The sequence below is a fragment of the Coregonus clupeaformis genome, chromosome 24 (genome assembly GCF_020615455.1).
Source record: "Coregonus clupeaformis isolate EN_2021a chromosome 24, ASM2061545v1, whole genome shotgun sequence".
Lineage (NCBI taxonomy): Eukaryota > Metazoa > Chordata > Actinopteri > Salmoniformes > Salmonidae > Coregonus > Coregonus clupeaformis.
In genome coordinates this window covers 2,354,322-2,379,352 of record NC_059215.1, presented here as the reverse complement: position 1 = coordinate 2,379,352, position 25,031 = coordinate 2,354,322, and the positions used below count along the sequence as shown (strand labels likewise).

General features: G+C 43.8%; 1 protein-coding gene across 2 annotated transcripts in view; it reads left to right on the top strand.

Annotated features, from left to right (window-relative positions):
• The window catches only part of LOC121537606 (glutamate receptor 4), a 232,430-nt gene that overhangs the window by 171,380 nt on the left and 36,019 nt on the right, over positions 1 to 25,031 (top strand). For both annotated transcript variants that reach the window (XM_045206975.1, XM_045206973.1), the window contains exons 11-12: positions 15,152 to 15,525; positions 23,552 to 23,750. In XM_045206975.1, the coding sequence (XP_045062910.1) occupies positions 15,152 to 15,525; positions 23,552 to 23,750 (573 nt within the window). The remainder of the gene's footprint in view (positions 1 to 15,151; positions 15,526 to 23,551; positions 23,751 to 25,031) is intronic.

Sequence of the window (25,031 nt, the reverse complement as noted above, 5' to 3'; positions counted from 1 at the left end):
GGCAAACTTTTTTATGAAAATTGGCCATATATGTAACATTTCATCTTCCAAAAGAGCCAAACTTGGACCCTTTCCGCTTGTTCGCAAACAAGGCGTAGGCATCCTTCTTCCTGTGACCAGTTCATGGGGTGTCATACGTAGATCACGCAACTCACTTGAGCGACACACCATTAATGCTAAAGGGAGTGCTAGACCCGTATGTTTAGACCCGTATGCTGGCAAATCTTGACAATGCGATTTTTCAAAACACCATTCATTTTTTCACAAATCCCTTGACTTTGTGGGTGATAAACTGCTCCTAGACGTTGCTTAATTCCCAATTTTTGCAAAATCAATTTCACTGATTTATCCACAAATTATTTCCCATTATCTGAGGATATTCGATCGGGAAGTCCACACCTGCTTATGACTTCTTTACACAAGAACTTGGCAACCGACTGAGCGTCTTTTCACTTGGTTGGACAGGCCTGAAAATCTATTCACAACCACCAGCATGTATCTTTTCCCTTCAACTGGTTCTATCATATCAACAAAGTCGATAACCAACTCACACATAGGACCTCTCGGTGTTGGAATGTGACCAGGAAGAACAGTCACACCCTCGCGAACATTATTTTTCAGACAGATTGTGCACCTGCCTATGACATAGTCAACCTGTTCAAGCAAATATGGTGCCCAAAAACCATACTCCTTTGTGATCTTTCTCCTAACCTCCCCCCTTGCAACATGAGCTAACCCATGTGCTTCCTGAATCATCAGACCTAATAGGTCTAGAGGCGCTACTATCAACCCCTCATGGTTTCTCCAAAGACCCGTAGCATCTTTGACGGCACCTCGGTCTAGCCATAACTGTTTGTCAATCGTAGACGCAGCTTCCTGCATCAAAATCACATCCATAAGCGTAATTTTGTCTTCCAAGTCCACTCCATGAGTGACCAGAAAAACCTTGCCCAATTTGTCCGCTCCTGTAACGGCATTTGCAGCTTCATCAGCAGCTTTGTTCCCTTGTGTGACTTTTGACACATCTGTTTTATGAGCTGCACACTTAGCTATCGCTATCTCTTTAGGCATCATCATAGCGTGCAACAGTTTCATTATTTGCGCGTGATGTTGTATCGGAGAACCATCCGTTTTCTTAAACCCTCAACCTTTCCACACTGCTCCAAACAAATGACATACACTATGTACATATGCAGAATCAGTATATATTGTCACTCGCTTTCCTTCTGCTAACAAACACGCTTCTGTTAGCCCCACAAGTTCAGCAAGTTGTGTGGACACAGGCTGTGGTATTACGTCAGCCTTTTCAACAACACATCCAGTTCCTTGGGCTTTAACTACTGCGTAGCCAGCACACAATTTATCTCCCACACGATAACAAGACCCATCAGTCCAATACTCCAGGTCTGCCTCACGTAATGGAAGGGCTTTCAAATCTGATCTAAGCCTCAAGTATTTCTCTGCTTCTTGAACACAATCTTGTGGCTCACCATCCTCTGAAGTTGGCAAATTCTCGGCTGGATTCACCGTATCACACCTCACTAGGGGTGACATCTTCCTGCTCTAAGAGCCTATGATAGTCTCTGAGCCTAGGCATAGTCAATGTATATTTTCCATAGTTCAGAAGATTTCTGAGACTATGATGGGTAAGAATTGTTACTGGGTAACCCAACGTAACAGATGATGCTTTGTCATACATTAAATATACTCCCACCATTGCTCTGTAGCACAGTGGTAGCCCTAGTTCTACTTCTGAATAGGCAGTAGAGTAGTAGGAAATAGGTTGAGGATTCGTCCCTGTACCTGTCGGCTGACAAAGAACTGCACATGCATATTTACCTCCAGTAGAAGTAGACACATATAGCAAGAAATTCTTAGAGTAGTCTGGTAGTGTGAGTGCTGGTGCCTCTTGTAACCTCTGTTTGATAGTTTCAAATGCTACAAGGCCTTCCTGTGTCCAGGAAAGATTGCTATGGAGTTGACCATTCCCAGTATCTTTAACCATAGCTCTCAAAGGTCCCGTCAAACTAGCATAGCCCTCAACCCAGGCTGAAGAATAACCAGCAATACCAAGAAATGTCATCATTTCTCTGACAGTTCTAGGCTTCGGAGCCTTACGAATAGCTTCCAATTGACTGTCAATAATGCTTCTGTGTCCATGCGTTATTTTCTGACCCAAATAAACTACCTTCTCCTGGCAATATTGCAACTTTTTCTGTGAAACCTTATGCCCCTTTTCTGCCAATATCTGTAGCAATTTAATTGAGTCTTTATGACATGTTTCCTCATTCTGTGAACAGATAATTATATCATCCACGTACTGAATGACAGTGCTTTGCAATGTCTGATCTATCCCTACCAAATCGTCCTTCAGTACTTTATTGAAAATGTGCGGCTTGTACTCATAGAACTGTCCATTATATGTGAACCCAAATAAACCCTGACTTTCTATACTAAGTGGAACACTAGAAAATGCACCACATAAGTCTAACACCGTGAAATGTGTCGCATCAGGAGGAATTTGGGCTAACAAGGTATGCGGGTCTGGCACTTCTGCTGGAAAATCAGTTGCTACTTCATTCACTGCTCTCAAATCATGAACCATACGATAAGTCTCATCGGGTTTCTTCACAGGCAACAAAGGCGTGTTACACTGAGGATTTTTTATTGTCTTCAAAACACCTGCTTTCGAAAGTCCTTCAATTTGTGGTTCGATCCCTTGGATTGCTTCATCTTTCAATGGATACTGATTCTTCCAAGGAGGTCTGGCTCCTGGTCGAAGTTCAACTTTCACCGGTTGGGCTGATTTCATAAGTCCAATATCGGTACTGTGTTGAGACCACAAACCTTTTGGAACTTGTTGCAACATCTCCTCTTTCATAGGGTTTGAATCCATCTTCGCACTGCAAATAGATTCATGTGTCATCCGTACAGCTTGTGGCTGTCCTTGTCCTTGAGCCAAAATCATGATTTTGAGAAACCGCTGATCTTCACTCCTCCAAATCGCCAAATTCTCTTTCATCGGTACAAAAACAGCTTTCTCTGCTTCTGTCATCATTTCTCCTATATGCTTCTGCTCATAGTCTTCAGAAACCAACAAGGTGACATGTGGCACACTCTTCTCAATCTCAAATTCTTTATCCAGATAATTCTCTGTGTTTATCTTCATAGCTGCTCCTTGTGGTCCTAAAATTATGCAACATGAGCTGAGTTGAACTTTCTTTGGTTGATGACTCAACCATTCCTCTGAGTTCGATTGGGCAGCATTCTTGAAATACTTGAGCGTACAATGAAATGGATATTCCGGAAGCCTCGCATCTGGCATGTTTGCCACAATGAATTTATCCCATATCTTAGCCGGCTTCAAAAAATCTGCACTGAGATTTCCAATCCAAAATACTGAAGAAGAGTCAATCTCTGTCGTCATCAACAATTGGTAAACCGTTTCTTTTGGCACTTCTACCAGACAGCCGTCTGGCGTACATTTTATTGTACAATTCAATCTACACAATGCATCTCTTCCCAACAATGCAATAGGTGTATGTTCCGATACCAGTATGGGTATTGTAGTTTTCTGATTTTTATAGCAGAGCTCAATTGGTTCCGTAAGAGGAATCAGCTGTTTCACTCCCTCAAACCCGATTGTCCGAATCAGTTGATTGGACATGGGGAGATGTGTAGCATCTTCAGGCCGAACACAGGTGAAAGCAGCTCCGCTATCCGCCATCACTTCCAATGGTCGGTTGTTTACTTTCACCTCAATTGTTGGATCTTTTTCCCGGTCCTGATGCTACCAGCTGACACCCCCTTTCGGATCTTCTGGGCACCTCTAGAATCCTGGCTCCGGGCCCCTATAAGGGTTCACCGGTCCTCCAAATGATCTTGACTGGCCCCTGTATCTTCCTCTGAAATTTCCTCTGGTGTTTCCTCTTGACCCATTACACTCACGGGCAAAGTGACCAACCTGTCCACAATTATAACACACTTCTGAAGATTGCTGGAAGTATGGATTAAATCTTCCTCCTCTTCCTCTTCCTAAGCCTTCTCGTCCTCTTCCTCTCCAATTCTGTGTCTGTCCGGAAACTGGCTGTGGATATGAAACAACTGGTACCACTAGTGGTGGCTGGGACAATTGCGGTTGGACCTGGTTCGGTTGAAGCTGTGGCAGTGATTGTAGATTTGGTGAACACTGATTCTGCATAACCAAAGCCTGTTTCTTCTCCTTCTTATTCTCCACCAGTTGTATTTGATTGAGTTTTCTGAGAGTTTCTTGGTCCTGTTCTTTCTGGTTGTGTTCCTTTTTCCTGTATAGATCCACTTGATGGGCTATATGATCTGTATAGATACCTTTTGCCATGCTTCCAAGTCCAACCACCTCTGCCAGTTTGCTCCTTACTGGTGAGGGCAGCCCCATCTGCAGTTTAGCTCGCAAAATTGACTGCTCCATTTGACTCACATCTGGATCATTTCCGGTAATATTTCTCCACACTTGATGAGCTCTTGACACACAGGCTCTCGGATTTTCTTGTTGTCCTAGTGGGTCAATCAGAATGTTGTCAGGATGCACATTTGTTGGAAACGTATCTTGCAGTGCTCTCCACAGCCGATTTCTACTTGCAGCTAACAACTCAGGATCATTCACCGCAGTCTCCACATATCGATTAAGTCCAGCTCTCTGAAAAATGTCTTCCATACCTGGAATCCCAAGGAGAGTAGCCAAAAGTCTCTTAATGTCTCCTATGGCAGACTGTGTTCCCACCGTAATTTCTTCCAACTTTGAAATCCAAGGATGTGCTCCATCTTGAAGAGTAGGCAGCTTCTCAAGTATATCTGACATATCGGTATTCTGCAAAGGCTTATACTCCAGGTTCTGTCCTCGGAATATCACTGGCATCATCTTCTTACTTGTGCTCCCTTTTCTTGGGCGCAATGTATACTTCCTCTCCAATTTTTGGGATTCTTTTTTCAGCAGTTTTTCCTTCTGTATCTTCAGCTTCTCGAGTTGTTCTTCCAATTCTCTTACTTCTTCTAAATTATTCGACTTATTCAAGCATGATATGCATCGATCCATATCTCTTTCTATTTCTTCTGTGCTAGTCATTGTAGGATAAAATCCTCTTGAACATGAAGCACCTTTAATCTCCAAATCTTCATCGCTGTCTCCATCTTCACTTTCATCAGAGATCGAATCTCTTGTATTCTTCTCCTTCCAATTTCCATCAACTTCCATCTGATCACAGGGTCATATCCACCCATGATCTCTTCTGAATTACTCTGATCATCATCATCATCATCTTCAAGTTCCATCCTCCTGAACCTCACTCTACCCTTAGTTTCCAGACGTGTCATTTTCTTCTTACTTTTGGAGTTTGGATTCATCTTTATGGTTGTTTCTGCTTGTCCTCTCTCTATTATTCGTTCATCATCATCTCTGATGCAATAATCACCCTCCTGAATGATCACTGGAAGCTGAGGATAGACGTACTTAAACTCTACTTCTTCCTCGTAAGGTGGGGGCCTTTTTGCTGAATCCGTATGTGAGAAAGGTGTATTGACTTCTGCCATTAGTTTTTCTGTTACCTTCGCCTCTTTTGTCATTTTCTCTATACCTCTGTCTCTTATCTTTTGTATCTTTTATCAGTTTTTGTCCCTCATTTTCAAACAACTTAAGAACACCCAGCTCTCTTTGTCTCTTTTCTTTACGTTGTTCGCCTTTTTTCCCCTTCTTTTGATCTGCCTTATACGTGGACACAAGCACTTGCATTATTTTAATTACGTCTGGGTTAAGAGTCCCTTCCACTGGCCATGGTTGTTCAATGTCAGGCCAACGTTTATGTCATTTTCCAGATAACCTTGCAATACCATTAACTAGAGGGTTATTCTTTTGTACTACATCAACAGGAGTAATTACTTTCGTAGTTTTGATGTCCTTTTTCCGCATTGTAACAACTCTTTTATATTCCTTTATTATGAATTATTATATTATTATTATTATTTTAAATTAATTAATTTGTAAACCAAAAAATACTTTAAGCTATGTAGCTTATTTTTCCCTCCTATTCTACCAAATTATTGATTAGTGGCAATCTTACCACACCCGATAAAGAAAAGTAAAGGAAACTAGTCAACTTCAGAGCAATCAAAAAAGAAAGACTTGTAATCCAGCAACACTACAGCGCCCACAAACCAATTGCTTAATAAGCACCCAATCACCTTAATTTTACAGAATAATCTCAGTGCTGGATTTCCAACACAACTCTAATCAAAACAACCCATGCACAAAGTAAACTCCAATGTGTAATTCTCAATTACATCAATTGATCAGTCTGTTGCCAAGTCCCTGTTATTCCCAGATGGCATGAACGCGGCATTCGTTAAGAGTTTGTGGATAGAACAGTACTGGCCTTAATTGGACTAGATCCGGAGCAGCACACGCTGTCGCGTGACGCACTGGTCAGAACCTCCTCTCTCTCTGTCTCCTCCTTCTCGTCTCTCACACCACAGGAGAACAAAAGAAACAGACAACAATTTAGTGTTTTATGTACTCACTGGGTTATTTCAACCATACAATACGTCAACATAGCTCTCATTTATAAATTCAATTGATCTCAATCAAATAGTTTCATAGTCAAGCAACAGCCGCTTAACAAACAGAATACTTTATTTGTGTGTACTCAAGTCTCCCCCTCCTTCTCTCTGCAGCTATACAGTGAAGGAAAAAAGTATTTGATCCCCTGCTGATTTTGTACGTTTGCCCACTGACAAAGACATGATCAGTCTATAATTTTAATGGTAAGTTTATTTGAACAGTGAGAGACAGAATAACAACAAAAAAATCCAGAAAAACGCATGTCAAAAATGTTATGAATTGATTTGCATTTTAATGAGGGAAATAAGTATTTGACCCCTCTGCAAAACATGACTTAGTACTTGGTGACAAAACCCTTGTTGGCAATCACAGAGGTCAGACGTTTCTTGTAGTTGGCCACCAAGTTTGCACACATCTCAGGAGGGATTTTGTCCCACTCCTCTTTGCAGATCTTCTCCAAGTCATTAAGGTTTTGAGGCTGATGTTTGGCAACTCGAACCTTCAGCTCCCTCCACAGATTTTCTATGGGATTAAGGTCTGGAGACTGGCTAGGCCACTCCAGGACCTTAATGTGCTTCTTCTTGAGCCACTCCTTTGTTGTCTTGACCGTGTGTTTTGGGTCATTGTCATGCTGGAATACCCATCCACGACCCATTTTCAATGCCCTGGCCGAGGGAAGGAGGTTCTCACCCAAGATTTGATGGTACATGGCCCGTCCATCGTCCCTTTGATGCGGGGGAAGTTGTCCTGTCCCCTTAGCAGAAAAACACCCCCAAAGCATAATGTTTCCACCTCCATGTTTGACGGTGGGGATGGTGTTCTTGGGGTCATAGGCAGCATTCCTCCTCCTCCAAACATGGCGAGTTGAGTTGATGCCAAAGAGCTCGATTTTGGTCTCATCTGACCACAACACTTTCACCCAGTTCTCCTCTGAATCATTCAGATGTTCATTGGCAAACTTCAGACGGCCTTGTATATGTGCTTTCTTGAGCAGGGGGACCTTACGGGCACTGCAGGATTTCAGTCCTTCACGGCGTAGTGTGTTACCAATTGTTTTCTTGGTGACTATGGTCCCAGCTGCCTTGAGATCATTGACAATAACCTCCCGTGTAGTTACTCACTCAAAATCTCACGATACATGGCCCCATTCATTCTTTCCTTTACACGGATCAGTCGTCCTGGTCCCTTTGCAGAAAAACAGCCCCAAAGCATGATGTTTCCACCCCCATGCTTCACAGTAGGTATGGTGTTCTTTGGATGCAACTCAGCATTCTTTGTCCTCCAAACACGACGAGTTGAGTTTTTACCAAAAAGTTCTATTTTGGTTTCATCTGACCATATGATATTCTCCCAATCCTCTTCTGGATCATCCAAATGCACTCTAGCAAACTTCAGACGGGCCTGGACATGTACTGGCTTAAGCAGGGGACACGTCTGGCACTGCAGGATTTGAGTCCCTGGCGGCGTAGTGTGTTACTGATGGTAGGCTTTGTTACTTTGGTCCCAGCTCTCTGCAGGTCATTCACTAGGTCCCCCCGTGTGGTTCTGGGATTTTTGCTCACCGTTCTTGTGATCATTTTGACCCCACGGGGTGAGATCTTGCGTGGAGCCCCAGATTGAGGGAGATTATCAGTGGTCTTGTATGTCTTCCATTTCTAATAATTGCTCCCACAGTTAATTTCTTCAAACCAAGCTGCTTACCTGTTGCAGATTCAGTCTTCCCAGCCTGGTGCAGGTCTACAATTTTGTTTCTGGTGTCCCTTTGACAGCTCTTTGGTCTTGGCCATAGTGGAGTTTGGAGTGTGACTGTTTGAGATTGTGGACAGGTGTCTTTTATACTGATAACAAGTTCAAACAGGTGCCATTAATACAGGTAACGAGTGGAGGACAGAGGAGCCTCTTAAAGAAGAAGTTACAGGTCTGTGAGAGCCAGAAATCTTGCTTGATTGTAGGTGACCAAATACTTATTTTCCACCATAATTTGCAAATAAATTCATTAAAAAAATCCTACAATGTGATTTTCTGGAGAAAAAAAATCTATATTTGTCTGTCATAGTTGACGTGTACCTATGATGAAAATTACAGGCCTCTCTCATCTTTTTTAAGTGGGAGAACTTGCACAATTGGTGGCTGACTAAATACTTTTTTCCCCACTGTATATACCCTACTCTTTATGTAACATAAGGTGGCGTGATTTGAATAGACCAATCCCTGGCCTCCACATAGCCCAATGTCCTCTGTTTTAGGGGGCCCCTATAATAACACTTTCCAGATGTTTCAGCAAAGTAGAGTGAAGTTCATCTATCTCCCAATATGGTAGAAGTTCAGATACTACACTAGCTACAGTACCCGTAGCCTAGCCTGCATGCAATTAGTGCTGTTAGCTCTGCTAGCTCCACTGCTTTAGCATCCCGCTAGTGCAGGTTTCCACTACACTGTAAAAAGAACACCCACTAATTATTATCCTAGAGTATTTGGACAACTACAAATACCTAGGTGTCTGTTAGACTGTAAACTCTCTTCCAGACTCACATTAAGCATCTCCAATACAAAGTTAAATCTAGAATCGGCTTCCTATTTTGCAACAAAGCCTCCTTCACTCATGCTGCCAAACATGCCCTCGTAAAACTGACTATCCTACCGATCCTTGACTTCGGCGATGTCATTTACAAAATAGCCTCCAACACTCTACTCAGCAAATTGGATGTAGTCTATCACAGTGCCATCCGTTTTGTCACCAAAGCCCCATATACTACCCACCACTGTGACCTGTACGCTCTTGTTGGCTGGTCCTCACTACATATTTGTCACCAAACCCACTGGCTCCAGGCCATCTATAAATCACTGCTAGGCAAATCCCCTCCTTAGCTTAGCTCATTGGTCACCATAGCAACACCCACCCGTAGTATACGCTCCAGCAGGTATATCTCACTTGTCATCCCCAAAGCCAACACCTCCTTTGGCCGCCATTCCTTCCAGTTCTCTGCTGCCAGTGACTGGAACGAACTGCAAAAATCTCTGAAGCTGGAGACACTTATCTCCCTCACTAACTTTAAGCATCAGTTGTCAGAGCACCTTACCGATCACTGCACCTGTACACAGCCCATCTGAAATTAGCCCACCCAACTACCTCATCCCCATGTTGTTATTTATTTTGCTCATTTGCACCCCAGTATCTCTATTTGCACATCATCTCTTGCACATCTATCATTCCAGTGTTAATACTAATTGTAATTATTTTGCACTATGGCCTATTTATTGCCTTACCTCCATAATTTGCTACATTTGCACACACTGTATATATATTTTCTGTTGTATTTTTTGACTTTATGTTTTGTTTTACCCCATATGTAACTCTGTGTTGTTGTTTTTATCGCACTGCTTTGCTTTATCTTGGCCAGGTCGCAGTTGTAAATGAGAACTTGTTCTCAACTGGCTTACCTGGTTAAATAAAGGTAAAATAAAAAAATCAACTAATTATTATTAAGTAACTGGTTCCACAGCCTTTTTTTTTGTTTACTCAACTTTTCGGTCAAAGTGTTACCTGAACTTAAAACATTTTGTTGGCCCAAACTTAGCTCCAACATGAGAAAACGTAGGCAAAAATTCAGTCAACTTAAAACGATGTGTTTGCTCAACTTGTCTCATATGTTCAACTAGAAATTATTATTCTGGGCATTGTACCAAAGAAAAGGCTGTGGAACTAGTTACACACTCACAGTGCTTTTAACATAGAATGTTTTCTATGTCCATATTTGACACACGTTGGCATACATAATTACATTGTGCATGTTCAGTTATACATTAATTGTTATTCAACTTGTCCTTACCTGGGATTTGAACTCACAACCTCTTGAACCGCATTCTGATCTTCCTGCTACGCCACCATGCCTGTATCAATGATCAGTTAATCTGACTATTCTCTCATCATTGAGTTTATTTACTTATTTAAGCAATTTTAGGTTTTTCTGTATAGTTGTCTAATGTTGGTGGGGCATATTACTCTGTTTTAATGTTACTCCTTAATAACTATGATAAATAAAATCGTTTTTCTAGAGTGTACTTTTAACAGAGCTGAGATTTACTTTGAAGTGCAAAGTGTAGCAATACAGGTGAAATCAATTATTGACACAGACATGGTGGCGTAGCAGGAAGCTTGGAATGCTGTGAACCAAGAGGTTGAGTTCTAATCCCAGGTGAGAACTAATTACTGTATAAATGAACATGCACAATGTAACCATGTATGTCTAAGTGTGTCATATATGTAAGTTGAAAACATTGTATGTTAAAAGCACTGTGTGTGTGTAACTACTTCCACAGCCTTTTTTTGGGGGGTTGTAAAATCCCAAATGAATCATTTCTAGTTTAATGAACATACGAGACAAATTGAACACATCATTTTAAGTTGACTGAATTTTTGCCTACATTTTCTCATGTTGGAGCTAAGTTTGGGCCAACTAAAAATTGTACATTCTGGTAAAACGTTGACTGAAAAGTTGAGTAAACAAAAAAAAGGAACCAGTTACTTAATAATATTTAGTTGAAACAACTAGATTTTTTAAAAAGTGTAATTTTTGCTTCTTCTACTCCTGATTTGCTAGCTCTCCGTCGGACCCCATCGTTCAGAGTTAGCTAGCTTTATGGTCAAGTCTCTTAGCTCGCTAGTTGACTAACAGCGCCGCATGTGGTTTTTAACTAGAAGCCTTTGGGCTAACTCCCATTCGGTCTGCGTGACTAAACCCGAACAGTACTGTTTCATCAAGTGTGTTACCCCACCTTTGAAGCACAATCCTTTACATTCCCCTATAAACCTAGCTGTGCATTTTTACCTGGAGTGCCTTGGTTTACACACCGAGTCAGGTATTAACACGGGTGGTGATAGCCCACTAATTAGCTAGCATCCCTTTCAGCGCCACTTTCACTACCCTGTAAGTATTTAGACTGTTTCAGCTTACCTGACTTCCAGCTATCATTGCCCTGATGGTCTCCCGTTACTTCCGTGTCTCATCCGACTTCCCCATCGAATAGTAGCATGTCGGGTAGCTAGCTTACTAGCTTCCTCCCCGGTAATTCCATCTGTTTTCGTCCATCCATTCGAAATGATATCCTCAACAAAGGGGGAGAGAAAGCGAAGCAAGCCAAACAAGGCTTCCCTGGCAATTGCGGCAACAACATGTACCAGTCTGATTCCCATCAGCTATGTGCTACATGCCTCAGCATGGACCACACTTTGACAGCTCTCATTGTCCCCGCTAGCTGTGTGCATTGCGCTAAGCTGGGACCCAGCGTCATTAAACATAGAGCAAAGTATTGCCCAGGCCTCACTCTTGCTTGAGGATGACTCAGTTGACAACAAAGTCCCACAGGAGGGTGAAGCTCTACAGTCTTCCCCTCCAGTCGAGCGCCCAGCAAATTCGGAGGTCGCCCATCTTTTGCAGGGGTCGGACCTTTCAAACGGATCCAGAAGTGAGGACGACGGCATATCTCTTGCCGCATCAGGCAGCACCCCCTCTGACCAGGAGATGGATTACACCCCTGAGGAAGATTTATCCTCCTCTGCTCAGCTTGTGCAGGCCAGACAAACTGAGGAAGTATGGCAGCAGACTATGGCTGACCTCCCCTTCTTTGAGGCAATCAGACGCGCTGCCACCAAACTAGATGTTGAGTGCCTATGCCTCCCTTGCCTTGCAAGAAGATTAGGATGGATGGAGTCACCTCTCAGGGGTGACTTCCACAACCGTCCCACAATGTGTACCAGCCTTCCAAGACAGTGTGGAGCTGTTGGAGTCTTCCTGGGTGAGGCCACTTAAGTCACATTCTCTGGTGACTGGCTACCCCCACTTGATATGCATGGCATGGAGTCATCAGGATGGTTCAGCCCGCCCCCTGTGGAGCCTTCCCTGACTGGGCAACTCAACCCTAAAGCTTTGAGCTCCTCTTCCTCTGCCCCCAAACTCACTCATCCCAATGACAGCTTCACCGCGACCGTGTATGAGAGGATCTACTGATCTGCAGCTCAGGCGGTGCAGGCTAAGGAGCTTTTCAACTCCCTGGAGAACGGTGGCACTGTTGATCGGGAGAAGTTAATGGAATTGAGAAATCTTGCTGACCATACCACCTGGATCCTGAAGTGCACCGCTGAGGCTTCCGGGAGAGTCATGGCGCATGCGAATGTTGGCCAGAGAGTCCTCTGGCTGAATAACGCAAGGGTGTCAGAGGGAGAAGGGAACGATTCTGAATGGACAGATCGATCCCACCAGACTGTTGGACCAGCAATATCGGAGATACAGGCCAGGTTTGAGTCTAGGAAAAAGGGCTCCCTGGGCTCCCTGTTACCAGTTCCCATCACATCCAGGCCCACGGGCCGACGGTGATGGTTCAGAATGTTCCCATTCAAAACAATCAACCTGTCAAGGGTTACCTTGTCCAGCCACCAGGCCCACATCTGCAGTCGCCCTCACAGGGAGCAATGGGGTGTGTGTGCAGCCCCCGGGGTCATCGCACCATCGGCCAGGGGTACAGACTACATGGGAACAGTGCAGTCCACTGCACAGGGGGAAGCGGCCTGAGCCCTCAGAGACTAGATACGGTGCAGAGAGAGGAAGCTCACCAGGGCTTCTTCGGCTAAATCGTGCCATAAGTTCACTCTTACTGACCCAGCAGCAAATTATGGATTGTCTCTGGTCCTTGTAACCTGTCGAGCATCTCTCACTGTGGAGAAAGTGACAGCTTTTGCCACTGCCTGGCAACATCAGTCAAGTACTGGATGTTAGTCTGAGGTGTCTTGAGCTCATCTCCTCCATGATTGTGGTAGTCCCGCTTGGCCTCCTCCTCATGAGAAACTTCCAGCATTGGGTGACCTCACTCCACTTGAACCCGTCTTTCCACCGGCAATATATTGCCAAGGAGGAAGGCACTCCTGGAAACTTCACTTTCTGGCAAAAGAGATCTTGTTATGGAGCAGCGAACATCTGTTGTCTCTCAGAGAAACACATGTGCCAGGCAGACTAAACTCAGGTGTGGATTTACAATCGCTGGGGAACCCCCTACCAGGGGAGTGATGACTTCATCCCGAACATTACGGCAGAGTTGCCGTCAATCTGTACGCAACACAGGACAACGCACACTGTTGCCTGTTCCTTGCAATGGGAGATCACAACATTCCTCGGGGCATAGAAATGCTGCCCCCCCCCACACACTCTGAAAGCGAATGGTCTATCATTCATCCTGATAGCCCCGCCACCATTATGGTAAACTTGGTGACAATCTCAGCCTGCCATGTAGGAATAGGTGAAATTACAATCAGGGTTCACCCCTTTCGTTCGTCGTTTTATTTAGGGAGTGTGCTGTCTAATAATATGGCCGTGTTGCTTGCCTTGGCCACTGCCAAGCATGTTAGCGACCTTTACGCGCTCTCGGTTCATCCTTCATGCACTCAGTTTGCCCCTGACTACTCCAAAGTTACGATACGAACGCCATGCTCATTCCTTAAGTCATTTCCATGACTCGTAGTACCCTGGTCAAGCCACTAATATATCCATCTCAGAGATGTGCGGAGGCTAGTTGGGCTTCCCCTCACACTTTTGTGAGGTTCTATCATATGGACGTCACTGTGCCATCCCTTGCGCACACAGTTCTTGGCGCTGGAGCAGAGTAGGATGGATCAGGTACACTACCATGTAGCACAACACAGGCTTCTCAGGAAATGGGCTAATGACAATCGGGGCATTTTGCAAGTGTCCCTTAGAGAGAAAAATAACTATCGGTTACAGTATGTAACCACGGTTCTCTGAAGGAGATTAAGGAGGCTTCTCACCAGATTGTCCCTCTTGCGCGACACGTGTAAGAGGCAGTTCGTTGAATGAGGAAACCAGATCATTGCGGGTGCTATATAGATACGCGGGTCTCACACCCATGAAGCTCTTTTTGGCCTTTTAGCCATGATTTAATAAGGTTTCAGTGAATAGGACACGAGGGGTGTGTCCCATAGTGAGATGTCTCCCTCATCTCCTTCAGAGAACCGGGGTTACATACCGTAACCCAGGGATCATCAACTAGATTCAGCCGCGGGCCGATTTTTTTCTTGAGCAGATGGTCAGGGGGCCAGAACATAATAAAACATTATTTGTAGACTGCAAATTGACCGCAAGAAGCCCAAACAGATATAACATTTGACTAAAACATTATAATTTCAAATCTTGCTTACATTTGTATACGATCACATATAGTATATCTCTCTGTTATGCGTGGGAATACTTTGGAACAGATTTCCAAAATTAAAATCACTTGGAGCTAATTTGCTGGTGTTTTTACAGTCTTTTATGTCCAACAATAAAATGTAAATAAATAAAATAAAAATGTTGCTCAGAAAGCTTGGGGGGCCAAATTAAATCACCCGCGGGCCATATTCGGGACGCCAGTTGGGGAACCCTGCCGTAACCCATAGTTGTTTCTACTGTTGTCTACCATTTTGGCAACAGTTTGTATTAGCAGCTTAGATGACTCTCCAGTCCAAAGGCTAACCCTTTTTCCCCCTTCTTCTCTTCCCCCACCCATGCACAGAAAGCGGAAATCGCTGTGGCCCCATTGACAATCACGCTGGTCCGGGAGGAGGTGATCGACTTCTCCAAGCCCTTCATGTCGCTGGGCATCTCCATCATGATCAAGAAGCCTCAGAAGTCCAAACCTGGGGTGTTCTCCTTCCTGGACCCGCTGGCCTACGAGATCTGGATGTGCATTGTGTTTGCCTACATCGGCGTGAGCGTGGTGCTCTTCCTGGTCAGCCGCTTCAGCCCGTACGAGTGGCACACCGAGGAGCCCGAGGAGGGCACCGACGGTCCGCCCAGTGACCAGCCCCCCAATGAGTTCGGCATTTTCAACTCCCTCTGGTTCTCCCTGGGCGCCTTCATGCAGCAGGGCTGTGACATCTCCCCCAGGTGAGAGATAGATGTATTACTACTAAGACTGCATGATATACTACTACTACAGTAATATATTCTGATACATTATACCGAAACATCCCCCAGCTGGGATATAAATGTCACTACTACTACTACATGACATACATACTACTACATTACACCCAAACATCCCTTAGGTGAGAGAAAAACACGCACACACATACATTACACACATAGTACTACATTACATCCAAATGTCCCCTCAATGTCCTTTTCTTTATTGTGTTAAGTATTAAAGGCTTGTTGACATTGATAACAGCTGCCTCGGGATGCAATGGCTCATACAGGATACAGGTTACATTCACTGGCTAGCTATTAGTCTCTTCACTGTCTGTTGCAGAACAAACATAGTTACTCCACTCTGTACAATTGCAATTTTACCCTCGTTTTTTTTTGTGTGAATACCAAAATCGCCGCTTTATGTCGCATAAGTGAAAATAGCTAAATATCATTGGCCTGTAGTTTGTAATAAGTATGTCATATCTTGGCTTATAGTTTGTAACCACTGTCTCTGCTGTTCTTTGCTATGTGTGTGTGTGTGTGTGTGTGTGTGTGTGTGTGTGTGTGTGTGTGTGTGTGTGTGTGTGTGTGTGTTTGTGCTTGTGTGTGTGTGTGTTTCAGCACTTTTATCATCTGCTTTAGAGGGAAATTGCACTGCTGTCCCATTGTCTTTGATGTGTCTGGTGTGCATTTGTGCAATGTTTCATACACTATATTTCTGCATTCAACAGGCTACCCCTTGTCCGATCATGAACCACAAAAAAATATTCAGTAACCATTCAGTGCTGGGTGTCATTGCTTCCGGGTCAAGCTTCCTGTCTGTGACACACTTTTCTGCCCACTCAGCATCTACTTGCTGTCCTGTAGTCGTGATAAGGATCTTTAGGGTTTGTGTAGTTCTTTTTATAGTAATTTCATGACAGAGCTGGGTCAAATAGCCTACATAATATCCTGTGTCAAATACTTAAACGTATTTGAGGTTTGCTTGGTCTAGTTTGAAGTTTGCACTTTTAGGACTATATTTGCTCTGTGATACCAGGAAAACTAAAACAAGCACAGCTCAAACTATTTGAAAGGACTTAAGGTATGTATCTGACATACACTACTAGTCAAAAGTTTGGACACACCTACTCATTCAAGGGTTTTTCTTTGTTTTTACAATTTTTTACATTGTAGAATAATAGTGAAGACATCAAAACTATGAAATAACACATATGGAATCATGTAGTAACCAAAAAAGTGTTAAACAAATCAAAATATATTTTATATTTGTCACGTCTCATCCCGTTGCTCCCCTCCGGCGCTCTGATTCGCTGGTGTACTGAGCCACCAGTCTGAGCGCAACACCTCGGCAACACCGGAATGGAAACCCAACCCACCCTAATCACCTCCAGCGCACCTGCACCTCATTATCTCATCACCATCCCTATATAGCCCTGGACTGTTCAGTGTTGTGTTGTGTGTGATTGTTAGTGTCTTGTCATGTACTCGCTCTTTGTTGTTCTCATGCTCAGTGTTAAGTAAACCTTTATATGGTTGATTCCTTCGTCTGCGTCCTGCCTCTTCGTATCCTCAGTACTCGTCACAATATTTGAGATTCTTCAAATAGCCACCCTTTGCCTTGATGACAGCTTTGCACACTCTTGGCATTCTCTCAACCAATTTCATGAGGTAGTCACCTGGAATGCATTTCAATTAACAGGTGTGCCTTCTTAAAAGTAATTTGTGGAATTGATTTCCTTCTTAATGCGTTTGAGCCAATCATTTGTGTTGTGACAAGGTAGGGGGGTATACAGAAGATAGCCATATTTGGGTAAAAGACTAAGTCCATATTATGGCAAGAACAGCTCAAATAAGCAAAGAGAAACAACAGTCCATCATTACTTTAAGACATGAAGGTCAGTCAATACGGAACATTTCAAGAACATTGAAAGTTTCTTGAAGTGCAGTCACAAAAACCATCAAACTCTATGATGAAACTTGCTCTCATGAGGACCGCCACAGGAAAGGAAGACCCAGAGTTACCTCTGCTGCAGAGGATAAGTTCATTAGAGTTACCAGCTTCAGAAATTGCAGCCCAAATACATTTCACAGAGTTCAATTCAGACACATCTCAACATCAACTGTTCAGAGGGGACTGTGTGAATCAGGCCTTCGTGGTCGAATTGCTGCAAAGACACCACTACTAAAGGACACCAATAATAATAAGAGACTTGCTTGGGCCAAGAAACACGAGCAATGGACATTCGATTTTGGTTCCAACCGCCGTGTCTTTGTGAGACGCGGTGTGGGTGAACGGATGATCTCTGCATGTGTAGTTCCCACCGTGAAGCATGGAGGAGGAGGTGTTATGGTGTGGGGGTGCTTTGCTTGAGACACTGTCTGTGATTTATTTAGAATTCAAGGCACAGTTAACCAGCATGGCTACCACAGCATTCTGCAGCAATACGCCATCCCATCTGGTTTGGGCTTAGTGGGACTATCATTTGTTTTTCAACAGGACAATGACCCAACACACCTCCAGGCTGTGTAAGAGCTATTTTACCAAGAAGGAGAGTGATGGATTTTTGCATCAAATGACCTGGCCTCCACAATCCCCCGACCTCAACCCAATTGAGATGGTTTGGGATGAGTCGGACAGCAGAGTGAAGCAAAAGCAGCCAATAAGTGCTCAGCGTATGTGGGAACTCCTTCAAGACTGTTGGAAAAGCATTCCAGGTGAAGCTGGTTGAGAGAATGCCAAGAGTGTGCAAATCTGTCATCAAGGCAAAGGGTGGCTATTTGAAAAATCTCAAATATAAAATATATTTTAATTTGTTTAAGACTTTTTTGGTTACTACATGATTCCATATGTGTTATTTCATAGTTTTGATGTCTTCACTATTATTCTACAATGCAGAAAATAGTAAAAATTAAGAAAAACCCTTGAATGATGTCCAAACTTTTGACTGGTACTGTATGTCAAAAAATTCCCAAGTATGCTTTATGATCCCTAGAGTCATTTTAAAGGTAGACTTAGCGATATGAAGTTAGCATTACATTAGCTGTTAAGGCGACTTCCGCAAAACACACAAAGACAGCCGAAAACAAATGGTTGATCTCCCCTGCATTATCCTTGGTTCATACTGCTGCTCGTGGTCACATCATATAGCTGAGTTTTAGTTTCAGCTCTTCTTTAATGTTTCTTATAGATATCTTAAGCTCTTAGTTTCTCTAAGGTTCCTATATACTGTAGATCATAGTCTTTAAGATTAAGAATGGAATAAGACTGAGAGGAGGGACCAAAACCAGCCTGTATTTTTCAGCCCTCCTACACAGGACCAGAGCAGAGGCATACACAAGATGGAGAACACTAAGGTACATTAGACAAGAGCACCGTCAAAATTATAGTGCCCGTTACTTAGCATCCTAAAACGTCCTATAGCACCGCTACCTTGAGGGAGCTATAGTGGGCCTATGATTTTGACTTAAGTCCACTTCATTTTAAGTAGTCGACTTGAGAAGGGATCCTCATCCACCACGTACTGTATATAATTCTGTAAACTTTGCCAAAATTCTCAGGTTTGCCAGAAATCCCAGTTCGGGATTCTCGCAATCAATAGGGAATACACAGGAAAAGTAATCGTCCAACTGGGAATCCTCCAACTGGGAATTTCTGGAAAACCTAGGAATTTTGGGAAATTTTTCTGGAATTGTTTGACTGCTACTGTTTAATCATTTAGTCAGCATTTAGTATTTAGTATTGAAACATTTAGAATTGATACATTTCGTCTACATTGTCCTTTTGTCTCTCCACAGTGTGGCCTGACTACTGTGCCTGTCTGTCCCACACCTGTCACAGATACAGTTACAGTAATCCCACGGGCCCAGTCCCAATCTGTCACCAAAAGAGTCCTTGATCACTTTGGAGGGGTCAACTGAAGTTTATCCTGACAAGGGGACATGCAAATCCCCTCCACCGAGGGATTAGGAGACTTTGGGTGTGTGGAGAAAATGAGGGAATGACAAGGGCACTGTTTTAGTGATGGGTTTGGGACTATGCCTCACCACTCATCTGTAGTGATGATAAGGAAAGGAAGCTGGCGGATGTGTGGTGCATATACAGGAAGCCATCTCACAATGATGACATACACAGTCCAATGGGAAATGACGACCCAGTGGTGAGATGATTGACAGGTCTAAAGGTTATTCGCTACTGAAGTTCCGTCTTTTACCTTAATGAAGGTTAATCCCGCTACTCACACACACACACACACAAGCGCGTGCACACACACGCGCACACACACACACACACACACACACACACAGACGCTCACACACACACATCTCCCCAAGGCACCCCATAATAATTAATGCAGTAATTCATATCCCTGTGTGCTCATCTCCGATGGTAATGCCAGGTCTCCATGGCAACGGAGAGGGGAGTGTGTGTGTATGTGAGTGAAGTGGTGACATGGGAGCTCCCTAATTGAGAACAAATCCCAGTTTAGTGTAACTAAAGATGCAGGCTGCTTCCCAAATGGCAGCGTATTCCCTATATATTGCACTACTTTTGACCTGAGTCCTATGGGCCATGGTCAAAAGTAGTGCACTATATAGGGTATAGGATGCCATTTGTGACGCACACGCCATTATTGACTCAGGAGACTAGACAGATACTTCATTATTTAGACTATTAAGATATATCATAATATCATAATAATATTCAGAAATCTTTTTGGATGCCAGAAAAGCACCCGAACATTCTGGTGAAGCCAATATGTCAACAATTTTGTTTGACCAGCAAGCTTCGTACTTTCTGTGATACTGTATGTTTATAACTTTTGGCTACTTTTTTGTTTAAACCTTTTTTCAGCCAGGTAAGAACAAATTATATTTACAATAACAACCTGGGAACACTTTGACGCTATCCGATCATCCCCAGGCATATCCATGCACAATTTGATCTGGGTGTGATTGGAAGAGTGTGCTCACCAGTTGGCCTGCTTGGATGGGGTGCGATTGGTTTGGTCTGTTTTTGAAGGCCGCCTTCCTCTAGTCTGGTCTAATTGAATAGGTGCCATTGCTTCAGTCTTCCGTACTATTCATATGAATATCATATTTGCCAGACTGCATCACTTGAGCAAGAGTATGAGAGAGCGTGAGGCTGAATTCGTACAGGCTCATGTAGGGTCAAATTGATTTCAGGTGATAAATTCTTATTCAGGGCAGTAATGGAGAGAGGGAGGGAGAGAGAGAAGGAGGGATGAGGGAGGAGGAGAGAGGGAGAGGGGGATAGCATGAATAACTAAAGCGCTAGGGGCTAGCCCGGGGGTGTATCATGCTGGGAGCAGACAACACATCTTCATTTATTTAGGCTCCTCTCAAGGTCAACCTTCTCTCTCTCTCTCTCTCTCTCTCTCTCTCTCTCTCTCTCTCTCTCTCTCTCTCTCTCTCTCTCTCTCTCTCTCTCTCTCTCTCTCTCTCTCTCTCTCTCTCTCTCTACTTCTGTAGTCAGAGCCATAATATACTCTTTACATAGCTCTGCTATTATGTTATATTGTACATCACATGCTGTGATCTTAATTACCTGTCCACAAACACACAACTCATGCAGACATCAAATAATGAAAAGTATGTGTATGGTGAGTCACTCACACATACACATGCACGCGCACACACACACACACACATATATCCATGTAACAAGGATGTTAAACCAGGGTCATACTGGTGCTGCCGTATGGCAGCAACGACCCCTCCACTGATAACGACCCTTTATATCCACCCCTCCTTCCCCCAGTTGGCTCTGGCCCATCAGAGTATGCCAAGTCTGTCACCATGGATGAAAGTCACTGGAGTCACTTCAGATCAACACAGACTGGGAACAGGGAGAGAGAGGTTGAAAGAGAGAGAGAGTCCCCTGGCTCTAGACACAGCTGCTGGCCACTCGCTGCCAACGGGAGCAAACCCTACGAGAGGGAGGAGGAGAGAAACAGAGAGAGGGAGGAGAGAAAAAAAGAATGGAGCAGGAGATAAGGAGAGAAAGAAACAGGGAGACAGAAAGAAAAAGGGAGGATGAAATTGAAATAAAGGGAGGATAAGAGAAAGAAAGAAAGAAAGAAAGAAAGAAAGAAAGAAAGAAAGAAAGAAAGAAAGAAAGAAAGAAAGAAAGAAAGAAAGAAAGAAAGAAAGAAAGAAAGAAAGAAAGAAAGAAAGAAAGAAAGAAAGAAAGAAAGAAAGAAAGAAAGAAAGAAAGACATAGAGAGAGAAAGAGCGGGAGACAGAGAGAGAGAGAGAAAGAAAAGGTGAGACCGAAAGCAAGAGAGTGCTTCCTCTGAAGCCCTGTCCTTTTCCTTCTACCTTTTCCAGTCTTTCACACTGCAATATCATTTATTCTCAAGCTGTGGAGGATATTCCCAGGGTTACAGAAACAAAAGAGATATACTGCAGAGAGAGAGAAAGAGAGTGGGGGGAGACAGAGAGAGAGTGAAGGAAGAGAGTAAGGGACATAATGGGAGGAAAACTAGAGAGAGATAAAGAAAGGAGAGAGAGAATGATGAAGGTGGAGAGGGAGAGTACCAGGAAGTGAACAGAGAGCGAGAGAGAGGAAAATAAATGTTTGTAATCTGTATTCAAATCCAGAAGCAGCGTTAACAGAGTTTATACATTATCTATTCTACAGCATAGCCTTCTGTGTACAGTTAAACATGCTTTGCTACTGCGTCTCTCGGGTTGGTGAGATCTTTGCTGCGTGTTGGGCAGGTTCACCAATGCAGAAGCACAGCCCCAATGTGACACAGGGTGTGTGTGTATGCGTGCGTGTGTGTGTGAGATTTTGACAATAGAGTCCCTTTTTATACCCTTTTCACATTACTGAGCAGAGCTGTACTGCACTGGCCTGGGTGAACATCCACCATAATCGCTGCATGCTGGAACGAAAGGTTCAGGTCGACACGGTAGTGTGAATCATGAAAAGGTTTGGTTCAGGTTGGCATGTGTGAAATAGTGTGAAATGGCTATTAGTTTGATAAAACAACAGGAACGAAAGGGTTTTTCATAGAGCCTCTCTCTCTAAGTGTTTGGTTCACACCAAGCAGGGAGAGAGAATGCTGTTTGTTCACTCCAATGCACCATTTTGTTTAAGATTCTCCTCACGACCTTCCCCTGCTCACTCGAGAGTCGGTGAGTTATCTGTCTCCCTTGAGCCAACAAACAAGACGAGAACAGAGCTGAACAGAGGGAGCTCTGTGTGACGTCGTCAGCTCTTTTCATCCCACCAATAGACAGAGAGAAAGAAAGAAAGAAAGAAAGAAAGAAAGAAAGAAAGAAAGAAAGAAAGAAAGAAAGAAAGAAAGAAAGAAAGAAAGAGAGGGACCACAGCGCACTACCTTTTATTTTTTAACAGAGTGGTCGACACAAACGCATTGGGTTTTAATGAGTCACTTTGCCTTAAGGTGGATCTGAATATGGGGTTGGATGATGTTGTGCAGTGTGCAGTCAGTGTCCTCCCAGGGCCTGTTAACATGTTACATTGGATAAGTTATTATTTTTTATATCTATAATTTTTGTGGGTTTTTATTTATGGAGAAAGGACAGTTAAGGGAGACAGTAAAGATTGCGAGTCAGAAGGGCAGTGGACACGATTTGAACCCATGCCGACTCTGGTATACATGTGCGCCAGGGTCAGCAGCTCTAACTGCTGGACCACACAGGTCACCGATAACTTTGTCTGTAATTCACTCTCACTTCTTAATATAGTTTGTGGATTTGTGTTGATTCATATTTTGTTATTTTTGTTGTTGATGGACTCTATCACACCCACTACTCTCCTCACGCTTCTCTTTTCCTCGCCATGCTCACTCTTTTCCTACTCCTTCACTCCTTCTCATTCTCACCTCCTGCTATGACACTTCCCTTATTCCTCTCCATCCTATCCTACCTCTTTCCCCCCGTCCTCTCCCTTCTCCCCTCCTCTCCCTCCTTTCCTCTCCTTCCTCCTCTTCCTCCCGCTCTTTCCCAGGTCTCTGTCGGGGCGTATCGTGGGTGGTGTGTGGTGGTTCTTCACCCTCATCATCATCTCGTCCTACACGGCCAACCTGGCTGCCTTCCTCACAGTGGAGAGGATGGTGTCGCCCATAGAGAGTGCTGAAGACCTGGCTAAACAGACAGACATCGCCTACGGTACCCTAGACTCCGGCTCCACTAAAGAGTTTTTCAGGGTGAGTATAGTACTGGACTGGACTGGACACAAGCTGTGTCTGAATTCTCATATTATGACCTTGTCCTATTTCATAGACTTTTTGTGTATGTAGGAATAAAACGTTTTAGCTAGTAGCTGGGTTGTTGTTTTAATATAGACCACATGGAGAATTCAATTAATCAGATTTTTTATATGAATAAAGGATATCTAAAGTGCCAAAATTCAGCATTTTGATATGTCCCTCCATCAACCCTGTGTCACTTCTAAGAAGATTTCAACCCACTTAATCCCAAAATGTATCGTTTTAAAATATTTTTTTCTAAAGAAACATTGAACATCTAATAGTCAAATCATAGTGTAAAAGGAGATGAGCTGGTTCTACTCTTTTTGGCAATTTTCTGGTGGAAATCTGAGCGGGTCGAGCATAACACGTCAACCCTGTTACCCATAGATAGACAGACTAGAAATGTTTTATACATTTCATTTCACCTCTCCAAAGTGTGCAAAGTTCCTAAGCAACTTCAATGCACTTTTAGAAGAGTTTTCAGCTATAAGGTACTTTCTTGAGCTCTCATAGCTGTGCCGTTAAGGAATTAGTGTCAAGGTCTGATGTGGATGCGGTGGTGGAGTCAAGCGCAGGACACAGAGGAATAGTCAAGACGACTTTACTAATACCTCTCAAGGTACACACAAATAAACAGCCTCCAAAAACACAAGAGGCGTAACAAAATACGCGAGTGTGTAAAACCCACAAAAGCAAAGGTCACAGAACCTATACATACACGACAGGCGACAATAACACACAACATGCAAACCTAACAGGGGAACTTATAGGAGACATAATCAAGACAGAATACGAGACAGGTGCACCAACTAGACATAACCAAACAAACATCGAAAACATCAAGCGGTAGTAGCTAGTACTCGACGAACGCCGAAGCCTGCCCGAGCAAGGAGGAGGAGCAGCCTCGGCGGTCTCCGTGACAGTACCCCCCCCCCCCCTTGACGCGCGGCTCCAGCCGTGCGCCGACCCCGGCCTCGGGGATGGCCAGGAGGACGCGGAGCAGGACGCGTAGGATGACTCCGGTGGAACTCCGTCAGGAGGCAGGGAACTAAAATGTCCCTCCTAGGCACCCAGCACCGTTCCTCCGGTCCGTACCCCTCCCACTCCACGAGATACTGCAGACCCCCCATCCGACGTCTCGAATCCACGATGGACTGGACTGAGTACGCCGGAGCCCCCTCGATGTCCAGTGGGGGCAGAGGAGTCTCCCGTATCTCACTGTCCTGGAGTGGACCA